At 43.9% G+C, this 15,532-nt stretch overlaps 2 protein-coding genes across 2 annotated transcripts in view; one reads left to right on the forward strand and one right to left on the reverse strand.

Moving 5' to 3' along the window:
- The first annotated feature begins 394 nt into the window (after window positions 1-394).
- id1 (inhibitor of DNA binding 1, HLH protein) lies at window positions 395-1,722 on the forward strand. The gene is made up of 2 exons (XM_030133859.1): window positions 395-856; window positions 1,063-1,722. The coding sequence occupies exons 1-2, from the start codon at window positions 398-400 to the stop codon at window positions 1,096-1,098; spliced, it is 495 nt and encodes a 164-aa protein (XP_029989719.1). The 5' UTR covers window positions 395-397; the 3' UTR covers window positions 1,099-1,722.
- A 4,323-nt stretch (window positions 1,723-6,045) lies between these two features.
- The window catches only part of ncoa3 (nuclear receptor coactivator 3), a 39,678-nt gene continuing 30,191 nt past the window's right edge, over window positions 6,046-15,532 (reverse strand). Inside the window, 14 exon segments of the mRNA XM_030133855.1 lie at window positions 6,046-7,713; window positions 7,840-8,038; window positions 9,878-10,070; window positions 10,176-10,419; window positions 10,512-10,646; window positions 10,797-11,174; window positions 11,506-11,677; window positions 11,817-11,934; window positions 12,109-12,321; window positions 12,940-13,179; window positions 14,279-14,402; window positions 14,517-14,581; window positions 14,584-14,737; window positions 14,740-15,482. Coding sequence (XP_029989715.1) covers window positions 7,702-7,713; window positions 7,840-8,038; window positions 9,878-10,070; window positions 10,176-10,419; window positions 10,512-10,646; window positions 10,797-11,174; window positions 11,506-11,677; window positions 11,817-11,934; window positions 12,109-12,321; window positions 12,940-13,179; window positions 14,279-14,402; window positions 14,517-14,581; window positions 14,584-14,737; window positions 14,740-15,482 — 2,990 coding nt within the window. The 3' untranslated portion in view covers window positions 6,046-7,701.

Consider the following 15,532-nt stretch of genomic DNA (forward strand, 5'->3'; position numbering starts at 1 on the left):
GCACATGTGCAGTGGCTATAACTGTTATCAGGGTGAATGTAGGGCGATGTGGTAGTGAATGATCATCACTCACACACACACACACACACACACACACACACACACACACACACACACTGTCCCGCGGCCATGTCCACCTGCAGAGTCCCCAAGCCTGGACAGCTGGATTCCCACATCTCCTCCATAAAAGACACACATTTGTTTCCATTTGTAACGCCATCCCTCACACAGATTGTAAATCCCGATAACCAGCGGAGCGCCGCCATTGGCTGAGAGCACTGCTACGGACCACCCCTCCTATACAAACGGAGCCTCCTGATTGGCTGTGTGTCTTCAAACAGGCCCAGTGAGCCCCGCCCCCTGCTTCTGCCTCCTATAAATGGGAGGAGTGTTGTCCATGTGGACGGCGAAAACTGTCAACATTACTCTGAGGACATTTCCGACAGAAGGAACTCTGATTTATCTGGAAACTAGACCTCCGAAAGTAATCGACATGAAGGTTGTCGGATCTACCTGTGCCCTGAAGACCAAGGTGGGCGGTGAGGACGTGGTGCGGTGTCTGTCGGACCAGAGCCTGTCCATCTCCAAATGTAAGATCCCGCTGTTGGACGAACAGATGAGCGTCTTCCTGCAGGACATGAACAGCTGCTACAGCAAACTCAAAGAGCTGGTGCCCACCCTGCCCACCAACAAGAAGGCCAGCAAGGTGGAGATCCTGCAGCATGTCATCGACTACATCTGGGACCTGCAGGTCGAGCTGGACGAGCCGGACAAGAGTCGCGCGCACTCCGCCAGCGGCGTCCCGCGCACACCTCTGACCACCCTGAACGCAGAGCTGGCCAGCATCACAGTAGAGGTAAATATGTCCTACTGCGCATGTCTGTATGGGTCTGCTGTCCCTGGGTCTACTGTCCCCGTCTCTGTCCTGTAACAGCTCCGTAACGCACGAGAACTAACGTCAGCGTGCGTGCGTAAAGTTGTCAAATCCATGCGTAAAAGTCCATGGTTTGAATCCAGCCGCAGCGCATGTATTAACCCACCTGTGTTTGTGTTTCTCCTCAGAACGGATGCTCAGATGACCGGATCATGTGCCGTTAGAGCCCGTGGAGCTTCATCCCACCGCGAGCACCGCAAAGAACGAACAAGGCGACTGATGTGACCACCGCATCAACTCCAAACCTTGAACTGAGTAGGGACGTTCCAAACTCCCAAAGCTAGAAAATAAAGACACGTTGTGCGTGGACATCCTCCTGCGCGAGGAAGTCCACCAGTCAAGGCTCTCGCTTCATCAGAGGGTTTTGAAGAAGAAGAAGAAGAAGAAAAGAAGAAGAACAAGAAAAAGAACAAGAAGAAGGAGAAGCAGCAGCAGCCGCGGACCAGCGGGTCCAGATAGACAGGGTCCAGGGTCCAGATGGACGGAGTCCAGGGTCCAGATGGACGGGGTCCAGGTCCAGGGTCCAGGTCCAGGACAAGGACAGTTCAGTGAAACCTGCGGCTCCTGTTTCCTGCAGTTCCTAAACAAAGCTGATGTTTCCGTTTTCATGTATCTAAACCTTCTAGAAAAGTCCACATTTTGTAAAAGAACATGGTCCATTTTCTCAGATTCCTGAGCGACAAACTGTATTGTATATTACAATGACTCATTATGGGAAGATATTGTTTTCTTACAATGTACCTTATTTGTGTTTTTATTAAAACAAGACAATTATTTTTGAACATGAATATTTGTGTCAGTCCGTTTGTTTGAGGAAGAGATAGATAGATAGATAGATAGATAGATAGATAGATAGATAGATAGATAGATAGATAGATAGATAGATAGATAGATAGATAGATAGATAGATAGATAGATAATGCAGCATGGCACACACAGCAGTAGTAGAATATATATATATATATATATATAATCTCCAAATTGTCCTTAATTAGAATAAAAACAGAAGGTCCAACATTAAACTCCTGTTCAGTGTAAATGGTTCTTTAAAACTGGTCAGAAGCTTCTGTTTTTATTAAAACTTAGACTAACTCAGTTGAACTAAACGTTTTAAAACCTCTGATTTGGGACCACAGTGGTGGGGGTTCAGGGTTCAGGCCTGGGGGGCTCATGGGCTGTTCCACTGACTGATCTCAGGTCTGTTCTTCAGGGGTGGGGCCTGTTAGTGTGGAGCTGGAGTGGCCTTCAGGTGTTCCATCATCAGAGCCTGTGGGCCCTGAACGCATCACATCTACATGGGCCCTGAACGCATCACACATGACTGTAGGTCTACTAAAGGTTTGGACCAACAGGCTGAGGCTCAGAAGCTCCTCTGAAACATGAACTTTATGAATTTACATGTTTACAAAGTAAAGTGACTGCATGGATTTAACAAACCACCACAGAAGAAGACAGTTCAGTCACATGTTCAGTATGAACCCTTAGTTTCATCTGATTAAACATCATTTATATGTACAGTTCTCTGTGTAAATCTGCCTTCTGTGCTTCTTTCTCTCTCTCTCTCTCTCTCTCTCTCTCGGTGCTGCAGGAGTTAAAGGAGCCTTGGAACTCATTCCTTCTTAGATTTATTCTGTCTCCCTGGTGCAATGTTTTTCCCATTTCCCTGCGGTGTGATGCGCACAGCTGCAGCCCCGGCGTGGCCAGTGTGTGATTGTGTTTGTGTGATAGCTTTGTGCCAAGGGCAGGGGAGGGAGGGGGGAGGGCGGCGGGGCCCAGACTGAGCGGCGCCTCGGCACACCTGGGGAAGTTCAGGTTAAAGAGCTCCACATTCCTCAACACACAGCTGATTGAACATTAACAAACACTAATCCACGGGCCAGGCCGCAGATGGGCCGGGAAGAGCGCCAAGAGAGAGGAGAGGGAGAGAGAGAGGGAGAGAGCGGGGGGGGGGGGGGGGGGGGGGGGGGGGGGGTGTTCCCACAGTGCTGTAGTAGAATTCTAACTTTATTATTAATTCTTCTTTTCTTTACTGACTCTGAATTCACTGATTAGATTAAAAACATCCACAGATTCTTAGTTTTTTCATCTTATTTTACATGTTTATTCTAATTATTTTGTAAATTCTTCATCATGTCTGAGGGCAGACACAGACTCTTACATAATCTGTTGGAGTACATTAAACAGATGATAGTGGTAATAATAATAATATAAATAATAATAATAATAATAATAATAATAATAATAATAATAATAAGTCTGTACTCAGAACCATGTGTCTGTTTTTAAATTAACTTTCTTCTTCTTCACTGTCTTTTAATCATTCCATATTTATCCTGCTCTCCTCTTGTATTGATTGGTGCTGGCGCCCTCCAGTGGCCGTGAACTGAACTGTCAACAGGAACAGCCTCTTCATTTCCTGTTTGTTTATATAGTTTCAGACACCAGCGCCCCCTGGTGTTCATCTGTATAACACATCAGCCTCTATTAAAGTGGAATGTATTTAGTACTAAAGTATTTCAGGTATTTGTACTTAACTGGAGGATTGGATTTGATGTTTTAAACTCTTAGAGGTCCTTTTATTCACTCCATTTGTTTTAATTTTTTTCTGATTATACTTTCCTTCCTGTCCAGTGAAAACCACATATCTACAAATGACCTGATTCTGAATGTTCTGATAAAATCCTTCAGTTTATGTTGAAGCATAAAAACAGGCCTGTTTCTGCGAGGTCACAAACAGTTGATTTTTACATTTGTGGTTCTGACAGAACACATGTTCACACTCACCAGAATGTAGTGGATTATGATCACAGATTAGACAAACTGTAGATGAAGTCATTAAACGCCTCATTGAGCCGAAATACTGACAATAACAGCAGGAATAAATAAACTATAAAACATGGATCATTTCATTGCAGAACACATGCTCTGTCTTTTCAAACCTGTTCATAATATATTTTATTCAGAATAATTTCACTTAATTCTTAATGCGCAACATTTACTTGCAGTATTTTTATGTGATTTTAATACTTTAAAATGGTGACCAATCAGAATACTTTTAAGTATTGAGGTGCAAGAATAAATCAGTCTGAAAAGTAATAAATACAGCAAATATTTAGTTTCACACATATTAGATCAAAAAACCAGAGGTGAAATTTCGGTTTGTTTCAGTGTCTGAGGTTTTCATATTTATAATACTTTTACTGGAGTCTGTTTTTGAATGCTGAGTCTTTACTTGTGGTATTTTCAGTGTGGTATTAGAACATTAAAGTAAACGTCATTCCGTCTTCCACTCAGTTCTGTCATGTAGAGTCAGCCCCAGTAGAAAAAAGCACATGGGTTTGTTTTTCACAGAATATTCGATTTAAAAACAGTGGCTGACAGGAGTTAGTTTCAGTATTTGTTTTTCTTGTTTTGTTGGATGAGATGGTTCATTTGTGACAATATTAGTGTGAATTCACTGTTAAACCGTTCATTTTGTGACGATATTAGTGTGAATTCACTGTTAAACTGTTCATTTTCTGACGATAGTGTGAATTCACTGTTAAACTGTTCATTTTCTGATGATATTAGTGTGAATTCACTGTTAAACTGTTCCTTTTGTGACAATATTTGTGTGAATTCTCTGTTAAACTGTTCATTTGGAGACAGTGTGAATTCACTGTTAAACTGTTCATTTTCTGACAATATTAGTGTGAATTCACTGTTAAACCGTTCATTTTGTGACGATATTAGTGTGAATTCACTGTTAAACTGTTCATTTTCTGACGATAGTGTGAATTCACTGTTAAACTGTTCATTTTCTGATGATATTAGTGTGAATTCACTGTTAAACTGTTCCTTTTGTGACAATATTTGTGTGAATTCTCTGTTAAACTGTTCATTGGAGACAGTGTGAATTCACTGTTAAACTGTTCATTTTCTGACAATATTAGTGTGAATTCACTGTTAAACTTCCTTTTGTGACAATATTAGTGTGAATTCACTGTTAAACCGTTCATTTTTTGACAATATTAGTGTAAATTCACTGTTAAACTTCCTTTTGTGACAATATTAGTGTGAATTCACTGTTAAACTGTTCATTCTGAGACAGCGTGAATTCACTGTTAAACTGTTCATTTTCTGACAATAGTGTGAATTCACTGTTAAACTGTTCCTTTAGTGATAGTGTGAATTCACTGTTAAACTGTTCATTTTCTGACAATATTAGTGTGAATTCACTGTTAAACTGTTCATTTTCTGACAATATTAGTGTGAATTCACTGTTAAACTGTTCATTTTCTGACAATATTAGTGTGAATTCACTGTTAAACTGTTCCTTTTGTGACAATATTAGTGTGAATTCACTGTTAAACTGTTCCTTTTGTGACAATATTAGTGTGAATTCACTGTTAAACTGTTCATTTTCTGACAATATTAGTGTGAATTCACTGTTAAACTGTTCATTTTCTGACAATATTAGTGTGAATTCACTGTTAAACTGTTCATTTTCTGACAATATTAGTGTGAATTCACTGTTAAACTGTTCCTTTAGTGATAGTGTGAATTCACTGCTAAACTGTTCATTTTCTGACAATATTAGTGTGAATTCACTGTTAAACTGTTCATTTTCTGACGATATTAGTGTGAATTCATTGTTAAACTGTGACCACACAAAACATTGAATGAGAAGATAAAAACAGGACCAAAGCTCCTGGAATCCAACGGCATATTTAAACCTTTAAAGGTCAAAGGTCATGGCACCAAATGAACACTCATTATCTATTGTTAATAGCAATAATACCAATATCTTCAAATGTTTTGAAGTTCTACCACTTCAAAATGTGTCTCATTATAAACCAATGAGATTTGAAAAATGTCCAAAATTCATTAAAAAAAAAAAAAAAGTCAAAACTCAATATTTCTGAATTCTTTGAACAGACTTGGTCAACGTGAACCCAAAGAGCCTCTGCTAGAAATTTTAACTGATTGTGGCAGATGGTTTTGGAGAAGAAGTTTATAGAAAAATTGTTTGGAGACGACAGACAGACGGACAATGGACGGACAGATGGACAACAACCGATACCAAAAGTCCATCGGATCTTTAGACTAAAAATCAGAAAACCAAAGGCAGAAATGTTTAAATAGAAATTTGTATTTACATCAATATCAACATCAACAGAAAAAAAATCTGTAATATACATCCTGTAAAATGACAGCTCATCTTTCCCCTCAAACAGAAAAACAAAAGCAACCGCATGATCTTCAGCCTCTTTTTGTTTTTGAACTTCAAACTCCACCAACTTCCTTTTTTCCTGAAGTAACCAAATCTGGACATTAAATTACATTGTTTCCTGCAGAAATGGAATTGGTTTTGATATGTCTTCAAGCGGAGTTCATTCCATCCGTATTTTTATTTCACAGCAAAAAAAAACATGCTCTTTTTTTTTTCTTGTTGTCAAACTTTTTTGCTGTGGGTGGAGTTAAAATGTCCTCCTCAAACTGCACCAATAGCGTTGCTGCTGTGGAACGATGCTCCATCTCTGCCTCTATATGCCTTTACAGACCCATGATATGTACCCATTTCCCATCTGAATAATAGAACACCTATCGTTAAAAATGTACACCAGAAACCTCAGAAACTATACAAAGATGTGGAAAAATATCTTTGGATTGCGCGTGTTGAAAAGGTAGATTCAGCGAGTTGAGAATAACAGTCAAAAGAAGACGACGGTGTGAGTGAAAACACACTGGACAGACTGAGCCGATGGAAGGAAGGAACTGTGACAGAACTGGGCCTGTCGGACTGCTCCGGACCGTCCGCTCGTCTTCACGCTACTGCAGACAAACTCACACAAAACACGTCAAACAGAAAAAAAACAACACATTTTTGTTTGGGCCGTTGGAACAGAATTCAGCTGCAGCGCCGTCCAATCAAACAAACAGACGTCTGATCACATGACACATGAACCTTCAGCTCATCACATCCTCAGAACAAGTAAAAGTGCCTAAACATGTAATACATACGTTTACGGAAACAAATACAGCATTCAGAAAATGACTGGGGGGCACCTGCAATATCTGCAAAGGCATAAAAAAAACATAAAATAAAATAAAAAAATAAAAGCAAAATGAACCAAATCAGTATTTGACCTACGGGACACAAACATACATCCAGGTCTGATACTTTGTGCAATAACGGGCCTTTAAAAAGCATGTCTGATAGATTTGTCAAATATTTACAATTCATATTCACAGAGGACATTTGAAACATGTAATACTGCAGTACCATTGGTTAGTCTGAACTGGGGTAATGACGCTCAGGTACAGGCTGAAGCGTACACAACACACTTACTGACTTATTGCTCCGATCTGCATAAACTGTGCTTTTAGCTTCCAAACGACTTTCAGAGGGACTGATGTAAAGGAGGGACAGAAAAGACAAAGGAACCCACTGTGGTGAAGGCATTCAATCTCTAGTAAGGCTGTAATGATCAAGACATATTGCATCACCCCCTCCACCCCACCCCACCCTATCCAGAAGCCTTCAGGTAAAGTGCAGCCACAGACAGTTGTACCGTGGTCCTGTAGTGCCTCCTGGCTGTGGAGCTGAGTACTGCAGACAGTCCCACCATGTTTGGGACAGTCTGAGGACGTCTGCCTTTTATTCCACTTCGACCAGGATGAGCAGGATACGCTGTGTGTGTATGTGTGTGTGTGTGTGTGTGTGTAGGTCCACATTGTGCTACTGAAAGGCTTCCCATCCCATCCAACGTCCACAGGTCAGGTCTTCAGCAGTATTTCTGCAGAGACGGAACATAAACACAAACGTGACACAAACCATCATCTGCGTCTGTTTACGCTTCAGCAGCTTCATCTTCAAACACATGGAAGAACAAACAGTGACAGTGGACAGAACCGTTCTGTACCTGGTCCTGTCCCATCGGCATTCGACCCATTCCCATTGAACTCATGCCCATCTGCCCTTGCATCTGTCCAGGAATCTGTCCCATCTGTCCTCCACCGGCACCGCTCACCGGACCAGGACCGCCCATGCTGTTGTTCATCATCATGGGTCCAAACTGGCCCTGGTTCCCCTGCTGAGGGAACTGCTGTTGAGGATAGGAGCTGGAACAAGAGAGGACAAGGTTAGGACCTGAGACACCAGCTGGGTTTAAGGGCAGTTTAAGGGGCCGTTTACACGGCGTAGGATTCAGTCGACTCCGGGAAGATTTTATCGCGGATTAGCCTTCTGTTAACATGGAAACGGTGCCTAGAGTGCCTGAATCCGGAAACTTTTGATACCAGGGTCCAGGGTGGAATGTTATCGATACGCTACGCATTTCAGCTCCGTGTTAACGCGAATTGGAGCATTCCGGGGTAAAATATGATGTCACCGCATGCGCGCGCAGCCAAGAACCGCCAGTTAACCCACTCCAGGCCAGTTGGTGGCGGTAATGCGCCTCCAAGCTGGTTTGCCAGCCTCTATGACACAATAAAGCTGCAGAAAAAGAAGGAACAACCACAACAACAATGGCCGGTTTCAGAACAACATACGTGCTGCTAACTGTGCTCAGCTCGTCTGTCCAGACAAAGAAGTCCTGCGTCTTTGTACGACCACTCGCCATTGTTGTTTGTAAATAGTGTTGTCCGCCTCTTCTTCTTCTTCTTCTTCTCCTCATTTAAAGGCTGTCTAAACCGGAAATCGTTTGTGCGCAGGCGCGTGTTTTACCGCCACTGTTTCACTACAGCTCTACATCCCCAGCTACTGGTCTGGCATGGCCACTACAGCGTATTCAGCCGTCCTCACGGACTCATGTTAATGCAGATCGTTATCATAGCGGCTTCGTCTTAACGCGGAATGATTTTATAACGCAAAGGAGAAATCTTTGCGCAGTGTTGCCGTGTAAACGTACCCTAAATAAACCCACATTTGACCAGTTTGGACCCAGTCCAGTTCGTCCAGTTTGGACCCAGTCCAGTTTGTCCACTTTGGACCCAGTCCAGTTTGTCCCCTTTGGACCCAGTCCAGTTTCTCCTTGTAGGTGTTTCCATTGAACAGTGTTTTGTTCTGATGTGTAATTCTAGTCCAGTCCCACCTGTCCACATGAGTTCATTGTGGTCCAATCCTGTCTAGTTGTGTACTGGTTCTGGTTTAAAGCAGATGTTTGACTTAGTTGGATCCAAACCTCCACGGTGTTGCCACTGTAGTGTCAAGTTCATCTACTACTATTGCACTGTCTTCAACTACAGAAGAAGGGAACGGAGAATCGGCCCAAGGAAAAGTCTGCATTTATTAGAACCACCTGTTTGAGTCCAGGGTCATAGGGGAGACGATTGGACTGAGCAGAACCACTAGGACCACATGAACAGGAAAAAACCACCGGGACCACATGAACAGAACAAATCAACTCCACGGGTTTACAGTACACTGGTACACTATACATCTATATCCAAATGGCTCCAAAACCACCTCATGAGAGCGGAAACACTTTTGTGCGATCTTTGACTATTTTTGTGACATTCCAGTGTTTCCATGACCAGTTTTATATTGTGTCATTTACATTTTACACATTTCTGAAGGTAATGGAAACTCAGCTGTTGACAATAGTAAAGATACCCAAACCCAAAGTTAAAATGTACACTGTGTTGGAAGGTTCAGTCTAAACAGACTAAAACCAACTGAATAATGATAGAATTCAGTTTTATGTTCATAATAAAACACTGACTATGACAGAACTTTTCTTAGGTCACAGGACAGAGCTTTTCACCCAAATCTAATCCAAATGACAATATCCTGCAGTAAACCACCCTTAAACTGTATTAAACCAATGCTGCAGATGTGAACCAAATTCACTGGACAAATCATCTCCAGTAAATCCATCCTTTTGTCACAGATCCATCAAACTTCTAACACATCAGCACTCATGCAGGTATTTTTCTACAGAACACTAAAAGGGGACGTACTTGTTGCGTTGCATTCCGCCCTGAGGCCAGCCCTTCATATCCACTGGGGGGTACATGGGCCCACCCTGGGGATTCCCCTGCATCCCTGCCATCATGTTGTTCTGAGGGGGACCGCCCATGCGCCCAGGCATCATGTTTCCCGGTGGGCTGCTGCCTGGAGCCATGAACGATGGATCCCCCTGCTGGTTGAGTCCTGCAATTGGAACAATAAGACAACAAATATTCAAAGTGTTCACACTTTAGTCGTGATGATTGTTGACGTATGTGATGTCAAACTAACAGACATGTGTCAACGCACCATAGTTGCCTGCATAGTTGAAGGCCTGCTGTCCCCCCTGGTTCATGGGGGGGCCTCCCATTGCGCTGTCCAAGCCTCCTGGTGCTGTGACATTTGGGGGGGGACTGAAGCCCCCTGCAGCCCCCTGCCCCTGCTGCTGCTGCTGCTGCTGCTGCATTAGCATCATCATGCGCTGCCTCCTCATCTGCATGGTCATCATCTCCCTGTTACGCTGTGCCATCATCTGGGCGTTCAGGAAGCCCTGCTGCAGACCAACACACACACTCTAATTCTGCAAACACTGACATTATTGACAGTCGTAGGAGAACACATGGATGACATGAGGCCATTTCATACCTGGTTGCCCATGGCTGCAGGCTGCATGCCAGGCTGCATGCCAGGCTGCATGCCAGGCTGCATGCCTGGGCGCATGGCGGGGGCTCCACCGGGGGCGTTTTCAATCTTCATGCCTTGTCGGGTCTGGTTCATAAACTGAGAAATGAGACAGGATAAAGGTGTTGGATTATAAGATGATGTTACTGGACTTGTCTGTTGGAGACAAACACTGCTGTTCTCTGTTCTCCATTGGTTCAGTCTGTACTTCTTCCACAGTGGATCTTCTTCAGCTTCAAACTCGCTCACCTGCTGTCCTTGCAGTCGCTGCTGCAGCTGCAGTCGTAGAGGCTTGGTGGCGTTCATCATACGAGGTCTCAACATGTTTGCTCGAGGGTTCCCCATCCCAGCCATGCCCGTCATGCCAGGGAAGCCCCCTCCCCCTCCGTGGTTCATTTGATTCATCATGGGGTTGAAGCCCCCCGGGGACTGGCCCTGCAGGGTGTTTCCACTGTACCCAGGCTGCAGGCCCATGGACGGTGGTCCTGGGGGTCCGGGGTAGCCCTGGTTATACACAGGCTTTTGGTCCATCCCCATGGAGGAGTCTGGACCTGGGAACGGCTCCGATGGGGGGCACTGGCCCTGGCCTGGATCCTGGCCTGGCTGGTGGCCCTCAGGTCCATGGGTCTGTCAGACAAAGTTTGGTCAAATATTTATGTTGTTAAAATCATATCTTTAATTCTACTTCATGACATATTTAATACAACAATGAATTCAACTATTTACTACTTCTTTATATACTTACTTATAATTTACTTAATTCTAAACATTCAAAACATATTTCCATTTTTTCACCAAATTCACAGAGGATTTTAAAGTCATTTTATTCTAAAAAAAAAAAAACCCAACCAAACCTTATAAATGAAGCTAAGTTTAGAACAGCTGTGTGTGTTGTCTCTATAAACTCCACCTGCTTTGCTCCACAGTTCGTTTGGAGATCATGTGGGATCTACGGTACCTGGCCAACGATCTCAGGGATGCCTAGTGCTCGATCAATCTCCTGTAGAGCCATGACATCAGCCGTGTTGAGCAGAGAGTCCAGCTGGTCCAGAAGAGCCCGTTCATCATTTGGACCCTCACTGTTGGCCAACGGCCCCAGCAACTCATCTAGAGGATGAGTAAACTGGTCCCTAACACACACACAAAATAACAACAGAAGGTTAAACCATTTCAGATCAAGTTCAGTGTGAAAGGAAAAGGAGACATGAAGCAAATATTAAATCTATGTCAGAATAAAATAACTGAGCTTAAGTCAGTGGAAGAAGCTACCTGTTAGTGTTAGCCTGTGGTCTGTCCATTCCCCTGGCAGAGTCTGGCCAAGAGGGCGACTGCGGGGGAGGGCCGTGTCCACCAAAGGGACTCATGCCCATATTGGTGTCATTGGGACCTAAAGAGCATAAAGCAGAGTAGGATCAATGTCAAACTGAGACAATGAGTGATCAGGTCAGATCAACTTAACCTCATATGTTTGTCTTATTCTTTAACTAAATGTATCATCTGTTCATTACTTCCTATTTCAAAGACACACTGTGTGATCACTGCACTCCTGTGTATGTCATACCCAGATCCATCAGCTGTTGCTGCAGCATAGATCTGGAATTTCCAGGTACACTGTTGGAGCGGTTGATCATGGGACCTCCCATCGGACCACCACGTCCCATGCCTGGATGTCCTGGACCAGTCACAGGGTTTGTGCCAGACCTGGGTATCCCCCAGTCACCTGGTCCTGCCATAGGGGGGCGCTGTGGCATCCCCATTCCGCGGCCCATTCCTCCTGAACAATATAAAGGTTACAGTGTTTAAAGAAGACAGACTGGCAGTAGGAGCTCTGTTTACACAGGGTTCTACAGGGTTCTACAAGTGACATCTAAGACTTTTGAAGATGACTTACAACACAATTTAATGCCTATTTGTGACTCCTAGAATTTAGGAAAATGTATTTATTTCCTCCAGCACCTTGATCCCCATTGTTGCGAGTCATTTCTCAATGGGGGCTTCAAAGTTAGAGATAACCAGTTCCAAATTTCAGAATAAATTGTTGGGCTGGAATGGGTGGAACTGAGTTGTTACTGTCTTTGCAGCTCGGACATTTAACAGACACATTTAAAACAAAACAACCAATAAGTTCATGGAAACAGAACTGATGACTGACCAGATCAAACTTAATATATTTTAAGGACTTGTTGAAGGTATTAAATGCAGATTTGTAGATTCAAGATTTTTAAGACTTTTTAAGACCCTGTGGGAACCCGGTTTACATCTTTAAAAGGATGGTGAGCTGACAAACACATGGTCAAAACCTTCCACATGACAGTCATCTTGTAGGAATTATAAGTTGATAAAATGCAGATCTATGTAAGCAATGTTCAGATGTGCTGAGTGTTTAAGTTACTTGTCAGATTGCCTCGTGGTGGACACAGACCCATGCCTCCTGAAAACCCATTTGGCATGGCCCCGTGTCGGATGGGAGGGTCCATGTTCTCCTGTTTGACCAGTGTGGGACAGGGGACATTCCGTCTCCCAGCCAGGCCTCCTCCTACTGCACCTTCTCCACCCAAGGGCTTAGCGTCCATGGACAGGGCCCTCTGATAGGCACAACGCTGACCTGGAGCCATGGGGCCCCTCTCCCCATCTGAAACACACAAAAACAGCCACTCACATACTTGTTTAAGGGACTTCGTTCTTGTTAAAGGGATTTTGATCTCAGGATTCAGATGGAGGCCCTAATAGCAGTTATCTATTTTTTATGATAAGTGCTGAACAGTTGGGAAATAAATACAGGTCAACTAGTTAAAAATCTATCACACATGTATGAATGTTTGTGTGTTTGGATGGACATGAACATTGGCCTTTGTCACAGATTTATACAACCTTTCATGTTTCATTACCACCTTCCTGGTCAGTCTAGCTACTATTACATAATTCAGTGTTCATACACATTTTTCAAGGTCAAATTCAAGTACTTTTCAAGCACTTTTAAGGGTCATTTTCAACTTTTTCCAGCCCAGCACCTTATTGTTGGGATCAAATCCATATCTACAGAAATACAATAAGTCAGGATTAGTTTTTTTCACTTATTAGCACAATGCTGTACATTTTGTTATGCAATAAACATCTAGAATTATGTTTCATAATAGCAAATAGTTTAGAAAAAAGGGAAACCACGTATACTCACACCGAGCCAAAGATTAAGATCAAATGTACCTGGAGTTGACCAGAGAACATCTGCTAATTTTCTTTTTGGACAGTTTTCTTTTTTTAAATGTATCACCTCTGCTTAAGTCCCTTTGGCTTGAATTAATATTACAAATAATAATAAGTCACATCACAGCTATAATTGCAAGTACTTTCAAGCACTTGAAAGTGCAGACCTTGAAAACACAACATTGAAATTCAAGCATTTTCAAGGATTTCAAGCCCCCATACCAACCCTGATAACTGTGCAACATTGATGACCAGCAGCTAAAATTACCCAAAACATACTTGGCTTTACATCAACAATCTGACTATATCATTCATTTAATGTTTTTTGTTCTTGAGGTAAATAATGTGCCGTTGTGTTTACTTCTGTGAAGGTCACCTGATCAGTCAGTCGCTGATGGTCACTGGTAATAAAAGCCAACATTACTGCACTAATTTCTAACATTGCCAAAGGCTCTGAACTAAATCTAACTCTACTCTGAAGTTGCACTGGAAGCACCTGAAGAACTGTATGACAGTGACAGACTTACCATGTAAACTGTCGGGCATATTCCCTTGTTTGTTTCCCACTTCCTTTCCCGCTCTAGAGTCTGGTTCAGGGTAAAAGCCTGAGTTGTTTCGAGGGACACCTAAAATAGTCTCCAGGGTCTCCGTCTGAAATGATTAGACATGAGAATAATGAGATGGTGTGGAATTAGGAATTCTAAACTCCTCCGAACAACTTGGGTACCAGAGGAGGTGCTCAGCAGTGTCCTGTCCAATGCTCACCTCGTCAGATGGTTCCAACTTGACCTTACTGTCCATGGAGTGAGGGTCCGAGCTGCTGACCCCCGCCCCTGAGGACCCCGTCCCTCCAGGTCCTCCAGCTTTGGCTTGATGTCACCACCTTCTTTTGAGTCATCCTTGTTGAGGAGGTAGTGCAGGAGGGCATGGGATTTCTCCTTCTTAGGACTGTGCTGCTCCTGCTTTGTTTCTGCTCCCCGACCCCCCCCCCAGAGGCCGCGGGCCCAGACTCCACCCCTCCTGAATCCAGACTGCTCTTCCCGGTGGCTTCAGCTGTGATTCGAGCCACCTCATCAGGAGTGTTCCCGTTCTGTAGGAGCTTGTGCAGGATCTTGTGTTTCTCCTGTAGTGATTGACTTGAGAAATGGCTGCCACCGATAGAGGAGGACACAGCACCGTGATTCCCCCCTGTGGAGGAGGACACTCCAGTGGAGGACGATGGGCTGGTCACACCTGTCGTTCCATCTTTAGTCTCAGGCGTGGAGCTGGGACCAGAGCTGGGTGTGTGATTAGAAGGCACCAGCTCATCTGTCGGAGAAGTGAGGAGCTGAAGAAGCTTCTTGTGACTGACTGACTTATTACGGTTGGACTCCCCCCCAGTGGGACACCCCTCCCTGCTGGCCTGGCTGTCTGGTTTTTCAGGGGGGCCCTCGCTGGTGGGTGTGTGCGGGTGCTGCTGCTCTCCTCCGGCACCAAGCGCACCACCTGGGCTCTTGGAGTCCGAGTGAGATGAGAGGCCTGGTTTACAAGGTCCAGCAGACACCTGGTTGGTGGAGTTGATGTTGGGGGAACTGTCAGGCTTGTGTGGGGGAGGAGAAGTCAGAGGGGAGGGCATAGGGTTGCCCACTCCTTCACTTATGGCTTGAAGGGCATTTAAAGAGTTGCTGAAGAACGTGCTCCCACCTCCTCCAGAGTTACCAGGATGATTGGAGCTCATTGGAGAGTTCAAACCTGTGAAGGACACACCCCCATGTAGGCAAACAATGACTTCAGGAAATCAA

Source organism: Sphaeramia orbicularis, chromosome 5, assembly GCF_902148855.1.
Source record: "Sphaeramia orbicularis chromosome 5, fSphaOr1.1, whole genome shotgun sequence".
In the NCBI taxonomy this organism is placed as follows: domain Eukaryota; kingdom Metazoa; phylum Chordata; class Actinopteri; order Kurtiformes; family Apogonidae; genus Sphaeramia; species Sphaeramia orbicularis.